Here is a 15,064-nt window from a genome sequence, read left to right as displayed (position 1 = left end):
CAAGATTTACTTATGTTGTAGTATGTATCAGTAGCTCCTTCCTTTTTATTACTGAGTAGTATTCATTGTATGGATATACCACAGCTTATTTATTACCCATTCACCTGTTGATGGACATCAGGTTGTTTTCAATTTTTGGCTATTACAAATAAAGCTGCCTTTATATATACTTTAAATGTACATTTGTGGACAACTGCTTTTATGGACATACATTTTGTTTTTTCTTGGATAAATAACTAGAAGTGGAATGGCTAGATCATATGGTAGGTATATGTTTAACTTTTTAAGAAACTGCCCACTGTTTTCCGAAGTGGCTGTGCCATTTTACACTCCCACCAGCAGTGTATGAGAGCTCCACTTGCCACACAACCTTGCCAGTACTTGGTATTTGGCAGTCCTTTTAATTGTAGCCATTCTAATAGATGTGTAGTGGTATCTCACTGTGGTTTTAATTTGCCTTTCCCTCCTGACTGATGATGCTGCGCACCTTTTCTTATGCTAATTTGCCATCTGTATTTCATCTTTGGTAAAGTATTCATTCAGATCTTTTGCCCATTTCTTTATTGGGTTGTTTTGTATTAAGTTTTGAGTGTTCTTTATGTATTATGGATACATGTCCTTTAGCAGATATATGATTTGCAAATATTTTCTCCCACTCTGTGATTTATCTTTTCATTCTCTTAAGAATGTCTTTCAAAGAGTAGACATTTTTAATTTTGATGAAGTCCAATTTCTCAGTTTGTGATTAATGGATAATGATTTTTTACTGTCATATCTAAGAAATCTTTGTGTAACCCAAGGTCACAAAGGTTTTCTTCCATTTTTTCTTCCAAAAGATATATAGTTTTTAGGTTTTACATTTTGGTCTATGATCTATTTTGAGTTAATTTTTGTATATGCTGTGACGTGTGGATCAAAAAATTTTTATTTTACGCTTACATAGCTTTCCAGTTGCTCCAGCACAATTTGTTAAAAAGACTATCTTTTCTTCACTAAATTGCCTCTTCACCTTTGTTAAAATCAGTTGTTAAAGCACAGGTGAGTCTATTTCTGGACTCTATTCTGTTCCATTGACCTATTGTCTATTTCACACCAATACCACACTACATAGGTTAGTGTAGCTTTGTAAGTCTTAAAATCAGGGAGTGTTAATCCTCGAACTCTGTTCTTTTTCAAAGTTGTTTTGGCTTTTCTAGATCTGCATTTCAATGTGAACTTTATAATCAACTTGTCAATTTCTACAAAAAAGCTATAAGAATTTTGATTGGGATTGCATTAAATAATTTTGAGAGTGTTAACTTCTTAACAATACTGAGTCTTCCAACCCACATCACAGTATATTTCTTCATTTATTTAGGTCTTCTTTAATTTCTGTCATCAATATCTGTAGTTTCCAGTGTTGCGTATCCTTGACAGATTGATCCCTAAGTATTTTATAATTTTTATGCTACTTTAAATGGTATTTTTAAATTTCAGTTTCTGATTATTATATTTCTATGTACTAGCAATAAACAGATTTTGTGTATCTATCCTGCAACCTTACTGATTTATTTATTAGCTCTGATAGCTTTATTGTAGATTCCATAGAATTTTATCAAGTGTGTGAAAAACACTTTTGAAAGATATTTTTTCTGGATATAGAATTCTAGACTGAAAATATTTTTTCTCTCAGTACTTTAATGATGTTGCTCCCCCCCCGCCGCTTCTTGCTTACATCATTTCCTGTGGGAAATCTGCTCTCATCCTCATCATTTTTCCTCTGTAGGCAATGTGCCTTTTTTTCTCTGGCTGCTTTTAAGGTTTTTTCCCTTTATCACTGATTTTGAGCAATTTGATTGATGTGCGTTAGTTTTCTTCATGTTCCTTGCACTTAGGGTTCATTGAGCTCCTTGGATTTGTAGGTGTATAGTATCATCAGTTTTGGAAATTTTTCAGCCAGTATTTTCTGAGATATTTTTTTGTTTTCTTTTGTCCCCTCTCCTTCTGAGACTCCAGTTACTCATGTATTAGACCACTTTAGGTTGTCCCACGGTTCACTGATGCTATTTTCCTTCTTTTTTGAGTCATTTTCTCTGTATTTCATTTTGGATAGTTAATATTGCTATGTCTTTTCAAATTCATTAATCTTTTTTTCCTGCAATGTCTAACTTGCCATTAATCCCACCCAGTGTATTTTTTTCTTCAGATATCTTAGTTTTCATCCAGAAGTTTAAGTTATTAATATCTTCCAATCTCTGCTTAATATGTTTGTCTTTCCTCTACTTTTTTAATATATGGAATATAGTTATCATAACCTTTCATTTTCTTGCTGCTAATTCTAATATCTGTGTGAGTTCTGGATTACTTTTGATGGATTTTCCTCTTCATTTTGGGTTGTATTTTTATACTTCTTTGTATGACTGGTAGTTCTTAACTGGGTGCCAGACATTGTGATTTTTTTACCTTTTGGGGTACTGGATTTTTTTGTATACGTATAAATATTCTTGAGCTTTGTTCTGGAATATAGTTACTTGGAAACAGTTTGATCCTTTTGAGTCTTGCTTTTATGGTTTGTTAGGCAGGACCAGAATGATGTTTAGTTTAGAAGCTAATTATGCCCCACTAATGAGGCAAGACTTCAGAGTACTCTACCCCAATGCTCTATGAATTATGAGGTTTTCCACTCTGGCTGGTGGGAACAGGCAATGTCCCAGGCCCTGTGTGAGCTTTGGTTACTGTTCCCTCAAATCCTTTTGGGTGATTCCTCAGCCTCAAGTAGTTTCCTCACATGCACACACTGATCATTACTCTACTGAATATATCTACGGGGACCTTCAGTAGACTCTGGGATTCTCCCTTTGTGTAGCTTTCTCCTTTGCAGTACTCCACCCTGTGAACGCTAGCTGCTTTGGCTTCCCGAGGTCCTCAGCTCTGACTTGTCAACTCAGGGAGTCTACCGGGCTCCATCTCAGTCTCCCCTGCTTGCTCTGTAGCCTGGAAACTCTCAAGGACAGTAAGCTGGGCAATTATAGGGCTCACCTTCTTTTGCTTCCTGTCTCTCCAGGGTTATAATCTTTTGTCATCTTATGCTTAGTGTTGAAAACCATTATTTCATGTATTTTGTCCAGTGTTTTAGTTGTTTCAAGTGGGAAGATAAATCTGTTCCCTATTGGCCAGAAACAGAAATTGACTGTTTTAAAATTGTGACTTCTGTGCACAGAAAAGCACACAATTATCTTGAAAAACATCTCTGAGGAACCAGAAATGAATCTGAATTATATATGCCAGCTCTACTTTCACATTGAGTTTTTGGAACAGATTTCTAAATTTTTGCACAAAAGCCAAGGAGCAATTGATATAATTTAATGACTTTGGTCTCAGACTTCACTGAGAGACGAAGAGAAAAATATTTTCCCTCTGTGACATGTTTCTGGCTCAAATATGTTATTTTTGAAATTTCCAAAATAATGTTTGACAAGACAAAAAAATCCCTTTGGAAAACATAATCTTATTTAAGTGATTATATATAAGCTCTTTTCTCCCCCCAAAATTACTCTGCATGTAAAGTTCATTTATTATTTTAAACCTTGAATGCTTCCATTCCATTGTTTATAGCAGCAAAAGATAGGAAAAAACCTAAATGTCCTTCTATGGGAGACAAGTTAAATGAAGTATGGCCTATCCAAACAGTGTATGTTTATTTTGAATAGACAGCTCTAACATGTGCTGATACTTGTAAAAAGAGCAGTGATGTATAGATACACACAAGCTTGGTCATGCCTGGTCTATCTCTAAAAGAATGTATAAGAAACTGGTAACAGTGGTTGCCTCTGGGGATAATAATTAAAGACTGGGATAGGAGGAAGAGATATATTTTTCACTATATACTTTTATGCTGTTTACTTTAAAAAAACAACATGTACATGTATTGTTTCAGATCCATTTTTTAAACAGAAAAATAAAAGAAACTGTTCTTTATTTGACTTCTCTAATAGGAGTGATCGACACAGGAATTGCCCGATTTGCCGCCTACAGATGACTGGAGCAAATGAATCTTGGGTGGTGTCAGATGCACCCACTGAAGATGATATGGCTAACTATATTCTTAACATGGCTGATGAGGCAGGCCAGCCCCATAGGCCATGACCTTGGGGTGAAGTGTTCTGTTGCTAATGTGGGCTACAAACACTTTGGTCATGGCGGAAGAATGCAGGTATGTTGTAGGACAGACACAGAGAAGTCAATTTTCCCCACCCTCTTATTTTCGCTATTCTGACAATTTGTCCATTTCCTTTGATAAACTTTCCATGTCTTCCATTTATGATAAACTAAAACTTGCTACTGTTTTAGACCATATTTTCCTATTGTTTATCTGTTCTAATATATATTAGGACTAATTGCTCTTGAATCCTTTGCTGAGGTAACAGCAACATTTCCAGGGGCTTCAGAAATACTATTATTTTTCAGGGCAAGAGTATTCTGGAATCTATTTAGTTAGGTTTAAAATAAACCTTGAATGTTAAAAAGCTGTAGCCATCTGAGAGAAAATCTTAAATGACTGAAAATGTAGAATACATCAAAGTGCATGTTACTACTTAAATTAGTCTTACTGCTGGAATCTAAGGAGTATGTATGCCCCCTTGTGGTTAGCTATTGCTCCTTTTATAGTTTTTACTTGAAATAATCCACAATTATTTCATAGCTTTAAGTGTTTTGGAACTACATGTTTTTCACTTAAAAGTCTTCTCCCCCCTCCCCCATGCTGTATAATTTGGATTAGGACTATAAACTTGGGCAGGACTTTGCCTTGTAAATGGATTTCTGCTGGAGAATCTTCTTGGCTATTCTGGAAATGCTTTCCCACAGCTGGGAAACTGTTCTAAATAGCTTTTGATAATACGTATGCATCTTACCGTTTCAGATGGAAATTTTTCTTCATCACAAACCCTAAATTTTATGTCCAAATTATGATAAATCATTCAATATTGGTTTATGGTGCTTTTATTTTCTTAATTTGAAAGCATCTTTCTGAGGTCCCAAAGTCTTCAAATTTCTTAGATTAAGAGAGAAGAAAATGGGGTGTAGCCTTTTAACCATATGTACATAAAACACCTCTGAAAGTTAGGAGATTGACTTTCTTACTGTTTCACTGCATTTTATTTGAAATACCCTGAAAGAGTATAATTATGTTCAGTGGCATTTGAACAATTTTTTTAAAATTTTGCTTATAAAGTAAAATTTTTATTTTATGCAAACACTAACATTTCAGCATATAATAAACTAGGGCCTGATGTCTTTAAAAAGTATTTTAACATTCCATGTAACTTTTCTGATTTATTATTGGTAAATTGCAAATGTTACTATTTTCTAAAGTACCAAAGTATACAATTTAAGTTGCTGCTTATTGACAGAATTTTTGGATACTAGGGACTTTAATAGGCATGCAAATTAAGTAATTCATTTTTAGGAAAAATGTCTGGCAAAAGGTAGCTTGATTTTACCCCCAAAATACTGATAACTAATTGGTTGACATTCATGCTGGGGGCAGCTCAGTACCAAATAGCTAAACACTTGCTATGGATGCTTATGCAAGTAGAGTACTGGGGACTGTAGCCTATCAACCTGGCAGTGCACTTGATGGCTATGTGACCTAGAGAAAGCCCCTTCCTCTGGTTTGTAGGTTCTTACTTTAGAAACAGACTTTATCTGTGGTTTTCACACTTTATTTCAGCAATAGAACTTTTTTTTTTCAAGTAAAAATCTTACTCAGAACCCTTACACACACGTGCTGCACATGCATGAACACACACACACCCTACCCCACTAAATGTCATTTTATCATTATAAATTTCCTTATATAAACTTTATATACCATAATAACTAAATATTTATGAAGTCAACCAATGAAAACATGTATTAATGCACTGGTGATTACCAGTATATTGGAATTTGATGAGTAATACAGTTGTATGATGGGACTTGTTTTTAAAATTTTTTTTCAAAACAAATAATTCAAGTCAAAATCCAGAACTCTGAATCTCCTCCATGGATTCTTAGCACTCCATGGGACCTATTTTGAAAACCTTGAGACAGAGAATCCTCTGAGGTGTTTTCCAGCTCTAAGATTTTAAATTGTCTTTATGGATTAGATTTTCTGAGTCTCATTCAGCTTGCCCAATTTAAGAATGTTTCTGAAAATGAACAAAGTGGCTTTACTGATTTTTGGATCTTTCGAGGTATAGCCAATGATTTTATCCCCCAGAATCCTTCACCTTTCAAGGAATTATTTAACAGTGAGCCCAGTGACTTGATATTGCCCAAACCTTTTATTTTCCAATATGAGCTCCAAGACACTAACTGATCTACTGTGAAATTAAATGTTTTTACTAGCCTTATCAAATAAAGGAGCACAGTTTTTTGCTCACTCCATTAAACTGGGTGATAATTCTTTAGATGTGAATGTTAGGTAGGTAGGTTCTACTGTAATAGCTAACCGTAGAAGTTATAAATTTGTTTAATGGATGAAATGTATACTTTTTGTATTCTGTACAGCTTGTCTTTTTTAAATATGAAGTACTTAAACGCACTTACTATGATAGGAAATATGTGTGCCTTCTAGGATTTATGAAGTGGTTTCATGAACTCTTAAGAAATTTGTTTTATAAGTTATAAAGTTTCCCTATCTTAACCCAATAACAAAGGGTTTACTCATAATACTGTAGAACTTTAGTTTGAGAAAGTGGATTTGACTATGTACTGAAGTTAGAAGTTGAAAATAATAGTATCTGTTTTATTCTTAGGGCAAACTGACATATTGTGCAATAAATAATCTTTAGCAAGTAAATTTTAGCTAATTGAAGAGATTTTTTTTTTCTTATCATGTAGTTTCACATTCTTATATACTGTGTTTATATTCCTTAGAGGACTATTTTGTATTGTGCTCTAGGGGATTGTAATGTTTTTGTGCTGTGTTTTAAAACTCATTTCAAACTTCCCTCTTAGAACTGCTTTTGCTGCATCCCATAGGTTTTGGGTCATAGTGTTTTCATTGTCATTTGTTTCTATGTATTTTTTAATTTCTTCTTTGATTTCTTCAGTGATCTCTTGGTTATGTAGTAGTGCACTGTTTAGCATCCATATATTTGTGTTTTTTACAGTTTTTTTTTTTCCTGTAATTGATTTCCTTCCAATCTCATCGCATTTTGGTCAGAAAAGATGCTGGATACGATTTCAATTTTCTTAAATTTTCCGAGGCTTGATTTGTGGCCCAAGGTGTGATCTACCCTGGAGAATGTTCCATGTGCACTTAAGAAAGTGTATTCTGCCACTTGCAGGTGGAATGTCCTATAAATATCAATTAAATCTATCTGGTCTATTGTGTCATTTAAAGCTTGTGTTTATTTGTTTGGATGATCTGTCCATTGGTGTAAGTGGGGTGTTAAAAGTCCCCTACTGTTATTGTGTTACTGTCGATTTCCCCTTTTATGGTTGTTTTAGCATTTGCCTTATGTATTGAGGTACTCCTGTGTTGGGTGCATAAATATTTATAATTGTTATATTTTTTTCTTGAATTGATCCCTTGATCATTATGTAGTGTCCTTATCTCTTGTAACAGTCTTTATTTTAAAGTCTATTTTATCTGATACGAGTATTACTACTCCAGCTTTGATTTCCATTTGCATGGAATATCTTTTTCCATCCCTTCACTTTCAGTCTGTATGTATCCCTAGGTCTGAAAGGGGTCTCTTGTAGACAGCATATATATATATGGGTCTTGTTTTTGTATCCATTCAGCCAGTCTGTGTCTTTTGGTTGGGGCATTTAATCCATTTGCATTCAAGGTTATTATCAAGATGTATATTCCTATTACCATTTTAATTGTTTTGGGTTTGTTTTTGTGGGTCTTTTTCTTCTCTTGTGTTTCCCGCCAGGAGAAGTTCCTTTAGCATTTGTTGTAAAGCTGGTTTGGTGGTGCTGAATTCTCTTAGCTTTTGCTTGTCTGAAAAAGCTTTTGATTTCTCCATCTAATCTGAATCAGATCCTTACTGGGTAGATTAGTCTTGGTTGTAGGTGTTTCTCTTTCATTACTTTAAGTATATCCTTCCACTCCCTTCTGGCCTGCAGAGTTTCTGCTGAAAAATCAGCTGATAACCTTATGGGGATTCCTTTGTATGTTATTTTTTGTTTTTCCCTTACTGCTCTTAATATTTTTTCATGAATTATATTTTGTTAGTTTGATTAATATGTGTCTTGGTGTGTTTGTTTCTCCTAGGGTTTATTCTGTATGAGACTCTCTGTGCTTCCTGGACTTGGGTACCCGACTATTTCCTTTCCCATGTTAGGGAAGTTTTCCACTATAATCTCTTCAAATATTTTCTGAGACCCTTTCTTTTTCTCTTCTTCTTCTGGGACCCCTATACTTCAAATGTTTGTGCATTTAGTGTTGTCCCAGAAGTCTCTGAGATTGTCTTCAATTCTTTTCATTTTTTCTTTGTTCTGCTCCTTGGCAGTTATTTCCACCATTCTGTCTTCCAGCTCACTTATTCATTCTTCTCCCTCAGTTATTCTGTTATTGATTCCCTCTAGTCTATTTTTCATTTCAGTTATTTTGTTGTTCATCTCCGTTTGTTCTTTAGTTCTTCTAGATCTTTGTTAAACATTTCTTATATTTTCTCAATCCATGCCTCCATTCTGTTTCTGAGATTCTGGATCATCTTTATTATCATATCGCTGAATTCTTTTTCAGGTAGATTGCCTATTTCCTCTTAATTTATTTGGTCTTGTAGGTTTTTACCTTGCTCCTTCATCTGTAACATATTTTTTTGTCGTCTCATTTTCTTTATTTTTTTTTTTTGGATGGCTGGGATTGTGTTCCCGTTTTGCTGGTTGTTTCATCTGAGGCTTCCAGCACTGGAGTTTGTAGGCTGTTGGGTAGAGCTGGGTCTTGGTGCTGAAATGAGGACCTCACTCTGATGAATATTCCCTGGGGTCTGGGAATATTCTCTGTCAGTCCAGTGGTTTGGACTTGGAGCTCCCACCACAGGAGCTCTGGCCCAGCCCCTGGCTTGTGAACCAAGATCCCACAAGCTGCATGGGGCAGCAAAAAAAAAAGGAGAACAATAATGAAGTGTAAAAAATAAAATTAGATTAGAAAACTGATAGACATGTTAGAAAGAATAAAAAAAATAAAATATAGATGAAACAACACCCGGATGGTAAAACAAAACCATGATAGTAAAAAAGAGGAGGAAAAAAAAAGCTTGAAAGGCCTTGGTTATGGGGCAGCGGGGCTTAGGCAGGGATGGTGTTTAAGTGGTAGGCAGGGCCTATGCTTAGGACCCACAGGGCAGGAAAAGGCCCTGGGGGTGGGGGAATGGAGGGGGGCTTAGGCTCAATGCAGCAGGAGGGGCCTCAGCCCTGGGGCGGAGGAACAGGTCCAGGACCCCAGCAGGCTCACTGGGCCTGAGTGGGTGGGAGAAACACTAGGCACATCCCCCCAATCCTCTGATCCCACAGGGCCCCTCCCCATTGGCCTCTCTTCTTCTCCCCCTCCTTCCCTCCTATGCCCCAGGGCCCACGAGGCTGGAGGGGGCCTTGGAGAATGGAGTACCAGGCCCAGGAGCCCAGCAGGTTTCTCAGGCCCCAAGTGGGTGAGGGAGAAACGCCTGCCACACCTCCCCTGATCCTCCCGTCCCAGAGGGCCCCTCCCGTCCCAGAGGGCCCCTCCTGCCCACCTCTCCTCATGTCCCCGCCTCCCTCCTATGCCCCTAGGACCCATGCAGCCCGGAGGGGGCCTTGGAGGGTGGGGGACCTGGCCTGGGAGCCCAGCAGGCTTCCTGGGTCCCAGTTGGTCAGGGGAGACACTAGGCGTGCTCCCCCTTGATCCTCCAAGCCCAGAGTGTCCCTCCAGGAGTGGAAACCCCTCCCCTCTCCCAACTACCCCTCAGGTGCATTGGTCCTGTCCAGCCTCCACTTCTCCTCCCCCGTCACTGCCCCCTTATCCTACCCGGTTGCTTGGGGGTTCTTCCCGTCTCCTTAGGCATCGAGGTCCCCCACCAGTGTCCGGCAGGCACCCTAGTTGTGGGGAGACGTGAACTCTGCGTCCTCCCCTGCCACCATCTTGACTCCGCCCCCTCTATACTTGTTCTTTATAACAGTCGTAGTTCAGGTAGAGAATACCTAGGTATATTACCAACATACCACCTTCAGTTGTATCTGCAAACCCAGAGAAAGGTCAATATTGTTTCACCAACACAGCACTCAAACAAGTAAAGAGCAAACCATAGGGATGTGCTTTCAACTCAGCTTTATCCAAGGTAAGAGAAAGTAAAGGCCCAGGACAGGCCTTAGTAAATACCAACCCAGGAGCTTGATTGGTTTTTATGAGGCAAAGAACAATGATATTGATCATTTCAACAATGCAGTTTGAAGTAACATATAATGTGAACTTGAGCCTTTTAGAGTAAGCAAGGGATAACATGCCTCAAAAACCATTCTTTTAGAAATGTGGGCTAGTATACAATTGGTTTTGAGTCCAACTGGGATCACAAAAGAAAGTAGAGATCCACCCAAAAAGGCCAATTAGGTACAATGATGTAATAACAGTGCACAATGCTATAGAAAAAGGTATCTGAAAAGCTTGCAGGACAGGTAAAATCCAACAGGCGTTGGCTGAACAGACTGAAGTTATATCCAAGGAAAAGGAAATGACCGTGTGAGGCTTTGGTCATGAACTGTTACAGCAAACGTTAGAGAAAAAAAGCAAAGTTTTACCTTCTGGGTTTTGCTTTGTAAAGCTTACTTTGCAAACTTCAGTTCAAAATTTCTGAGTTTTCCTAGTGAATGTCATCCATATCTGAACCTTAGTAAAAAGATAAATTAGTAGTCATTATTAATAGCTTTTCATGATGCCCATCTTTCTTAAAAACTTAAAGATATGCCTTAAATAGTTTAAAACTACTAGTCTGTTAGCCACAGTCCTAACAGACTTTAATAATAAAAACAAAGACTTGATACAGATAAAATGACAATGAAAAACTGTACAATACTTGCTATGTTAGGGCAAAAGTATACAAATGGCTTTTCAAAAAACAGTGAATGCCTAACACAAATACTTGGTTTTCATTCAATTTCATGATTAGCTGTAAGATAGCACGTCTGCCTAGTAAAAAGACTACATTTATTGTTCTGTACTAAGTTGACCAGTAGAGGTGATAAGCATTACAAAGTAACAGGACAAGACAATCTAAAGTCAGGTAAGCATTTTCACAGGCAAAAATAGCGTTCTTCTAACTCTGTAATAATTCAGAAGGGCTTCCTGTAGTCTGCATTTGCCCACAGAGATAGACAGGAAGGTCCTTGAGCAGCTTGGTGAGTACCAGAAGCACACATCCTTAAAAAGTTGCCAAAAGAGGAAATTCATTCATTTATTTAATATACATTTATTGAGCACCTACTATGTACCAGGCACTAGTAACACAGATGAAGAATACATTGGTAAAGCTTAAATTCAGACTAGTCTTTAAAAATGCTTTCTACCTGGCCCCAGGGACCACTTATATCTTCTGAAGAAGTGTGCATATTAGGTAAAGGTGAGATTTCACCTTGGGGGAAAAAAATGCACCAGGTTACAGTGACAAAAAAAATCTAAATTTGTGAGGTCTGATGGAATAGTGGGGAAAGAACTGGATTAGGATTAGAGAAACCTAGTTCTAGTCCTATTACTTATTAGACCTGTGTGACCTTAAGCAAACTTTACTTCTGTAGCCCTAACTCTTCATAAGTAAAATGATAATTGGGCTACAATCATAGAATATTAAAGCCAAAAGGAATAGAGGTCATCTAGTCCTGTGCTTTTCAAAGTCCTTAGTTCAAATGTAAATACACAGAAGCCCCAACGTAAAACTGATGAAAGCAGAGTCACCTTGAAGAAGTAAAAGCAGCACCCCAGAACCTCACTGCCCCCTGCCCACCCCTGCCTTGAAGTGGTCCAGGAGGGGAACTCACAGAACACCACCTGAAAACCACTCATCTAGTGCAAACTCTCACCTTTCAGATGAGGAAACCAAGACCCAAAGTAGGAGTGATGGTTGTGATGTGAATATTTGGTTTCCTAAATAGAAAGGGAGGAAGGCTAAAGAAAAGTTTTAAAAACTCATTAAAAAAAAAAAACGCAACAAAGGAAGTTTTCTAATTCTTTCGAAGTAGCTCCTTTATGAAAGGGAGCTTTGAAACAGATTTTAAGGCAGCCAGCCCATCAGAGGCTGAAATGAACAAATACCAACTAGTCTGCAGGGCCTATAAAGAGGACCATGGCAGAAAACCACACAGCCCTCATATGTCAGTGGGCACTGGACCACGTAAGATCCTGGCCCCAACAATGCAAGCATTAGCACTTTCAAGAGAAACATTTGGAAAATTAGGAATGAGTACAGACAAGTGTCCAGCTCCCAGATCCCCAAGGAGGATTCACCATCTATTACTCAAAATATTAACAGAAGTGGGCATGTTAGACCTTAAAGTGAACAGTGCAACCAAAAATCACTAGTTTGAAAGTTCTTCACAGGCATCCTCTCTGTGGAGGATAGTTTGGTATCTTGAACACTGTTCATCACAGCAGATTTGAAATTAAACCAGAATGTTAAAATGCATGTCCAGTACTCGACTACTTGGTCAGGGCTGTGATCTCTTCTGATTTCATGGCGTCAGACAGGAAGCTGAGCTCATTGCATAAGGTCTCATATCGGAACGCCATCCGGATCTGAGCAACATTTGTCTTTCGAATATCATTTCCTTCAGGTCCCTCTTTATAATAATTTTGTCCCAGAAATTTTTGCTTTTCCTGTGGACCAAGAGATACACGAATGAAACAATATACCTTCGAATCACTTTCTATATCCACATGGCGGCTCTGACATTAACCACGCCAAATCCGGCTAGTCCTCCAAAGCAGGTCCTCCATCAAGACATCTTTCCCCACAGAGCTCTTACAGAATCCCTCCTGGCCTCCCTCTCCTCCAGGTTGTCACCCTAACAACCACATTCATTCCCTTCATTTCTAACTGTGCTTTCCTTGATCAGAAAGGCAAGAACTACAAGAGCTGCTGGCAATGAAGAAGGCAAGGTGAAGGCGTGAAGACTCTAGCAAGGCTCTCCCGGGAGCTGACAAGAGCACACAGGTGTGTCTGGGGACAGCCAGTCCAAGGAATCAAGTCCCCACAAAATGAATCTTGAGCCTTAACTCTTGTCTGCATCAGCATCCAACAAGAGCAGCAAGATGCAGCCCTCTCCCTGTACCAGTGACACCACCCAGCGGAGGTACCCAGGGACCTAAGACACCATCTGGAGCAGTGGTTCTCAACCCTGGCTCCATGTCAGAATCACCTAGGGAGCTATAAAAAATTTTTTTTAATTACTGATGTCTGGGTCCCATCCCTAGAGTTTTCTATTCAATCTAGGTACTATTCATCTATTCAAGAAGTATTGAGTGCCCACTATGTGCCAGGGTCTATTCTAGGCCCCAGGGATATAATGCTGAACTTACATTCTAGAAGGCAAGACAGAAAAACACATGACTACATATGGCAATGTCATATAATAATAAATGTTATGATGGAGAATGAGGGCAAGTGTGTGGCTATTGTAGAATGGGTGATCAGGGAAGGCCTCTCTGAGGAGGTGACATTTGAGCAGAGGTCTGAAAAAGGTGACAGAGCATCCATGAAAATTCAGGAGTCTCCACAGCGTTCTCCCCTAGAATATGAGTTTTCAGTATGACAGAGACCCTGCTTGTTCTGTTCATCCCCAGTCCCAGGGCCAAGAAAGTGCCTGGCACACAGCAGGCATTCGATGTACACGTGTGTTGAAAGGACAGGAGGGACGGGGTGGTGCCATCACATGGCGTACCTGATGCGAGAGGCCGCTCTGCAGCACGCTGTTCCTGGCGATCTCACACAGGTCACACGTGCTCAGCTTCCACACTTGAGCCGCAATTGCATATTCTTCCATAAGTGCTTCCTAGATTCCCCCAAAGTAAATGTGTTAGATGGGAGACTATCCATTTCAATGCTTCATATATTTCCCAAGCTAGAAACATCAGACTGACATTGCAGATTTCATTTTTCTTTAAGGACTGGCTCCTGAATAATCAAACAACATCCCCCGCCCTTCAATTACAAATTCCGGAGATCTTTTTTGTGTGAAAGCTCAGGTTGCCAAAGACAGATATATCAAAGAACACCTACAGATTTATCTGTTGACCAACACATGTTCCAAGCCCTGCGCCCATGACTGGGGATGCCAGCCTTCTCTCCTGTGCCTGTCTCCCTGTCGTGCACACTTTTAGTAGCCACTCTATAGTCTTGCTTTGTATTTAACACATTTTCTTAAGATCATCCAAAATAAAAGTTAATCTGGGTAAAGAACAGAGATGGAACGTTAAATAGGAACGAGAAGTGATCAAGGATCAGTAGTGAGATAGTGTTAGCCCAGAAGCATTTGGGTTTGAGCTGTGCTTACGCTTTGTCCTCTGGGATGTGAAATGTCTGACATTTATCACAAGCCCTTCCATCACCTCTTTGCCACACCATTGCCTCTGTATTGTAGAGCAGTGGTTCTGAAAACATGGTCCCAGCATTCCTGAGAGTCCCCAAGGCCTCTGGAAGGTCCTCCCTTTTCCAACTATGCATTTTGTGAGGCAAGATTTTCTTCATACACTTTGATAAAAGTAATTTATCACAGCAGATTGCAGAGCAGAGATGAGAATCCAGCTGTCCTCTATTAAACTAGACATTAAAGAGATTTTCAAAATGCCATTCTCGCCATTCTCAGTATTTTGTTATTGTAGTTTGCAGAAATATGGTTATTCTCATAAAAATTGCTAAGTTTGTTAACATTTAATGATTTATTAGCGTTATTTTACATGAGTTAACATTTTTCAATTTCACACAGTTAAGTATCACTAGATACAAGGCATGTCAACCACAGCTCTCTGAGGGCCTCAGTTCTTCAGAATATAAAGGGGTCCTGAGACCAGAAGCTTGGAGCTTGGAGCCTGTCCTAGAAGACCCAGGCACCTCTATTTTTA

At 38.6% G+C, this 15,064-nt stretch overlaps 2 protein-coding genes across 5 annotated transcripts in view; one reads left to right on the top strand and one right to left on the bottom strand.

Annotated features, from left to right (window-relative positions):
* Nucleotides 1-14,761, top strand: part of RNF141 (ring finger protein 141) — a 56,075-nt gene extending 41,314 nt beyond the window's left edge. For 2 of the 4 annotated variants that reach the window (XM_060103468.1, XM_060103469.1), the window contains exon 6: nucleotides 3,975-7,346. In XM_060103468.1, the coding sequence (XP_059959451.1) occupies nucleotides 3,975-4,125 (151 nt within the window). In that variant the 3' untranslated portion in view covers nucleotides 4,126-7,346. Of the gene's footprint in view, nucleotides 1-3,974; nucleotides 7,347-13,059 lie in introns of those variants that run through there. The other 2 variants (XR_009532961.1, XR_009532960.1) reach the window with 2 other exon arrangements.
* The window catches only part of AMPD3 (adenosine monophosphate deaminase 3), a 41,191-nt gene continuing 38,390 nt past the window's right edge, over nucleotides 12,264-15,064 (bottom strand). Inside the window, exons 14-15 of the mRNA XM_060103467.1 lie at nucleotides 13,885-13,995; nucleotides 12,264-12,820 (exon numbers count right to left, since the gene is read on the bottom strand). Coding sequence (XP_059959450.1) covers nucleotides 12,644-12,820; nucleotides 13,885-13,995 — 288 coding nt within the window. The 3' untranslated portion in view covers nucleotides 12,264-12,643. The remainder of the gene's footprint in view (nucleotides 12,821-13,884; nucleotides 13,996-15,064) is intronic.

The sequence above is a fragment of the Mesoplodon densirostris genome, chromosome 7 (genome assembly GCF_025265405.1).
Source record: "Mesoplodon densirostris isolate mMesDen1 chromosome 7, mMesDen1 primary haplotype, whole genome shotgun sequence".
NCBI lineage: Eukaryota > Metazoa > Chordata > Mammalia > Artiodactyla > Ziphiidae > Mesoplodon > Mesoplodon densirostris.
This window is presented reverse-complemented; position numbering and strand designations above follow the sequence as displayed.